Source organism: Choristoneura fumiferana, chromosome 9, assembly GCF_025370935.1.
Source record: "Choristoneura fumiferana chromosome 9, NRCan_CFum_1, whole genome shotgun sequence".
Lineage (NCBI taxonomy): Eukaryota > Metazoa > Arthropoda > Insecta > Lepidoptera > Tortricidae > Choristoneura > Choristoneura fumiferana.
The window spans coordinates 4,377,533-4,381,247 of record NC_133480.1 but is presented as its reverse complement, the minus strand read 5'-3'; the positions used below and the strand labels follow the sequence as shown (position 1 = coordinate 4,381,247).

The window sequence follows — 3,715 nt, the reverse complement described above, 5'->3', positions numbered from 1 at the left end:
ACAGCTCATTACAGCCACCCGGCACCCGACCTGCACCGCCTCGCCTCGAGCGTTTAGTATTCTTCGTATGAATTTGTATGGGCATGCGCTCACTACATCAACTCCGTAGCGTCATCGGATCGACTCGCTCGCGAGGTTGCCACGCGCGGACGGCGAGTGGACCGGTCGGTGACAGCCCGCTGCTCGCCGCCATAGTGACTACTAGAAAATTCGTGGACCACGCGAGGTCCACTCTTTGTCAACGCGCCGTCCACCCGCGGACCACCTGTCGACAACGAGTGGACGCCGAAAGTCTAGGCGGTGCTGGTCGGGTGCTGGGTGGCTCTAATGAGCTATGACCGTAAATCGCAGGCAAAAACTAGTTCAGCTACAAGATAAAGTTTATTTGGTAGAAAATTATCTAAAATGTTTTTTAAATTCCTGCTCATTCAAATCATTTGTTTATTTAAGAGTGAAGTCAAATAAAATTCAACTGTTTAACTTAAATTTATTTAATCAATCAGATAAATTGGCCAATCCATCTGTTCAGTACACTTATTTACACTTATATACAATGCGTTACAAATATCATAATTTTGTTTCAAGTCAGGCAATCACATTTTTATAAAATTGTAGGTAGTATATTCGGAAGTTCATCGGTTTACCACTCCAATACTCCGGGCATGTATTTCTCGATGAGTCCTTCATAGTACGGCCACAACGCTTCGATGTCAGGTACTTCTGCGCTTTTCGTGTACAGGTCGTATTTGCTGTAAATCATAATTAAATAAATACTGGCACAAGTTACTAATAATTTACTTGAAAATATACTGCGGGACACAGAGGAAATTAAATTTGACGTCTAAATTTGTCCTTTGTGTAACGTAGTTTAAAAGCTGTGTACCTACACAGAAATGAGTTTGAAAACTTAGCTTCATTAACGAATTAGAAAAGTAGAAAAACTCCCGACACCGTCATTCCAAAGAAAGTTCTATATTTCAAAAACGGCTGAACCGATTTTTATCAAACATTGCTAAGAAACAACGCGAGGAGACTGAGTTAATGGCATAATCAGACAGTCATAACACCCCCCTTTGCTTTTGGGGTTAAAAAGGCGTTTAAAACGAAATAATATATACTCACTTGAACTCGAGGACCGCCTGCTTAATTTCTTCGTCGCTGTCAATCAGCAGGTGCTTGTAGTCACCACCCGCATGCCACGGGTAGAAGGAGTGGTATCTAGAAATTATGAATAATTAAATGAGTAAATATCATGGGACAATTGACACCAATAAACCTAGGTCCAAACTGAGCAAAGTTTGTACAGTCAATTATGAAAATTGACTGCACGAATATAATGATACGTCAACTAAGGAAATAAAGCCGTGTATACATATATTTTTGTAACTTTGACCGTATCGATCTCTTTATACGACCAGATGGCCAAGTATCTAGAGAACCTGACTACGAAGCTTGAGGTTCGGGTTCGATTCCCGGCCGGGACAGATATTTGTATGAATAATACGAATGTAGGTTCTCGGGTCTTGGTGTTCAATATGTATTTAAGTATGTATTTATCTATACACAAGTACAAGCATCCATAGTACAAGCTTTGCTTAGTTTGGGACTAGGTAAATTGGTGTGAAGTGTCCTATGTTATTTATTTATTTAGTTATAGTCATGTGTGTGTTTATCCGGTCGTCCAGTAATAAAATAATCTCATCACCGTATCCCACTTCTGGATACAGCTCTCAGAATGGGAGAGCTTGGGCTGTAACGCCTGAATCTTTACATTGGTTTTAGCTCTCCAAACAAGATGGATTCTCCGTGACTTGCAACGTTTTTTTCTCACCTGATCATGTAGAGCCCGTCTTTGGGAAACTTGCACTTGTTGTGTACGAGCATCCGGTAGAGGTACTCGTCGTGTCCCCACGACATCATCAGCTGTTCCAAACCGCACTTCGGTTTGTAAATACCGTTTTCGGTACTGAAAAATTAAGAAAATAATGAATAACACGAGCTCACTGTTTCCTGATCGCTGTGTCCAGCAGAGGAACTGTATACCAGAAATGATGAAGGTCTCATGTACTTACTTGTATTTGGGGTTGTAGGAGTCAGGGTTGTCCTTGAAGCTGTCGTCTCCGTACACGATGCTGGGCCCCCACTTGCAGCCGAGGGGGAACGTGTCGCCCACCACGCACCACTGCGGCTCGTCGTAGAACGCCATCACCTGGTAAATGATGACAAATGCTTTTAAGTCTTCCACCGATAACGTCAATGGCGTTGGAGTCAATAGTTCTGGAATTGTCTTTTTAAAAGTAGAACCTGAAATCATATTACTGTCTTGCTTACATTTTAACTCAAACGAGTGATAGGAAATATTATACTACTGTCCCGCCGTCTAATATGTATAGGTACAATCTTTTGTTTTACTAGTCGTGCTAGGATTGACTTGATATACATATGTAGAATGAGAACGATTTCCATCTCACTCAGCCAGATTTGTAGCTAGCTAGGAATTGTGCTTTCCCATCTTGTAGCTAGCACCAAATGGGAACGATTTTCCCATTTCATAACCAGATTTGGCAGCTAGCTACGAAATGAGAATTAGGCATGCTTTCTAGCTTCGAAGCTAGCTTACAAATCTGGCTTCGAGATGGGATTAAAGGAATATTGCACGCACCTTCCCCAAGTCGTGTATCAGTCCAATGAGATGCATCCACTCCTTGTCGGGGTGCTCCTGTCGGATCCTCTCGGCTGTCTGGAAGGCGTGCACGATGTTGGGCAGGTCGGAGTCAGGGTCTGACTCGTCCACCAGCTCGTTCAACTTGATCAGGGCGTCCTTCACGGTCGACTTGAAGTGGTTGAATTTGAGCCACTTCTCCATTTTACCTGAAAGAGTGTAGAGAATTTCGTTGCAGTTTTTTTTTACTAAGCGAGCTTGAAGCGCGAGCGAAGCATCGTCGTTTCAACTTGGGCAAAAGTGCTTTTTAATGACCGGCTGTCCGTTCTCCTCTCATATTTTATGAGCAAATTTGATCATTCTTGTCGATTCAGTTTTTTTTATAATTAAAAAGAAATACACAGAATAATTAGGTAACTTTTCGATTCTCATTATATCAGCCCCTCGTGGATATACTTGTGGGTACACTCAAGAAACCTAATCAAAAACTGAAACGGAACCAAGGTGGAACCTTGTGCTATTGATGTCATATTGACATTCTATACATCTGCCTAAGAAATCATAGCTAAGTTATTATGAAAAATCCCACCCTGGTACCAGATTCAGTTTCCTCAACTGTATTAGGTAGGTACTTACATACATACCTACGTAGAAAATTTGACAGCTGTTTTTACCTAACTCACGCTTAGTTTTTACCAAAAGTTCGAGCTGTACCTTTAACGAAATCCACATCTGTTTGGTGCATATCATAGTAGGTCCGCGCACGCGCTCCTTAATGGGGTGCTGTCGTCGATGGAGTAGTCGCGAACGCTTCGAGGGTTGTCATCGTACACCTTCTCCGGGCGTAGGAGAACGGGTCGATCATGCTCACTGGACGTTCCTGGAAGATTGAGATAGGGGTAATGTGGTGGGCTAGCAGCGCTAGGGTTTCCAACACGTACGAGAAAATAAGAGCGTACGCTGCGTTAGCGCCTCACTCAACGCTGCTTATTAGATACCATTAAACAACGCACCCACGCCGTGCACCCGCTTAGGACTCCTTCACATCTACAT

The 3,715-nt window shown here is 42.8% G+C and overlaps 1 protein-coding gene across 1 annotated transcript; it reads right to left on the bottom strand.

Moving 5' to 3' along the window:
• Window positions 1–475: 475 nt before the first annotated feature.
• LOC141431019 (inositol oxygenase-like) lies at window positions 476–3,527 on the bottom strand. The gene is given in 8 exon segments (XM_074091980.1): window positions 476–749; window positions 1,123–1,218; window positions 1,832–1,966; window positions 2,073–2,209; window positions 2,663–2,871; window positions 3,377–3,428; window positions 3,430–3,515; window positions 3,518–3,527. Coding segments are annotated over 8 exon segments (834 nt in total). The 3' UTR covers window positions 476–640.
• Window positions 3,528–3,715: the final 188 nt, after the last annotated feature.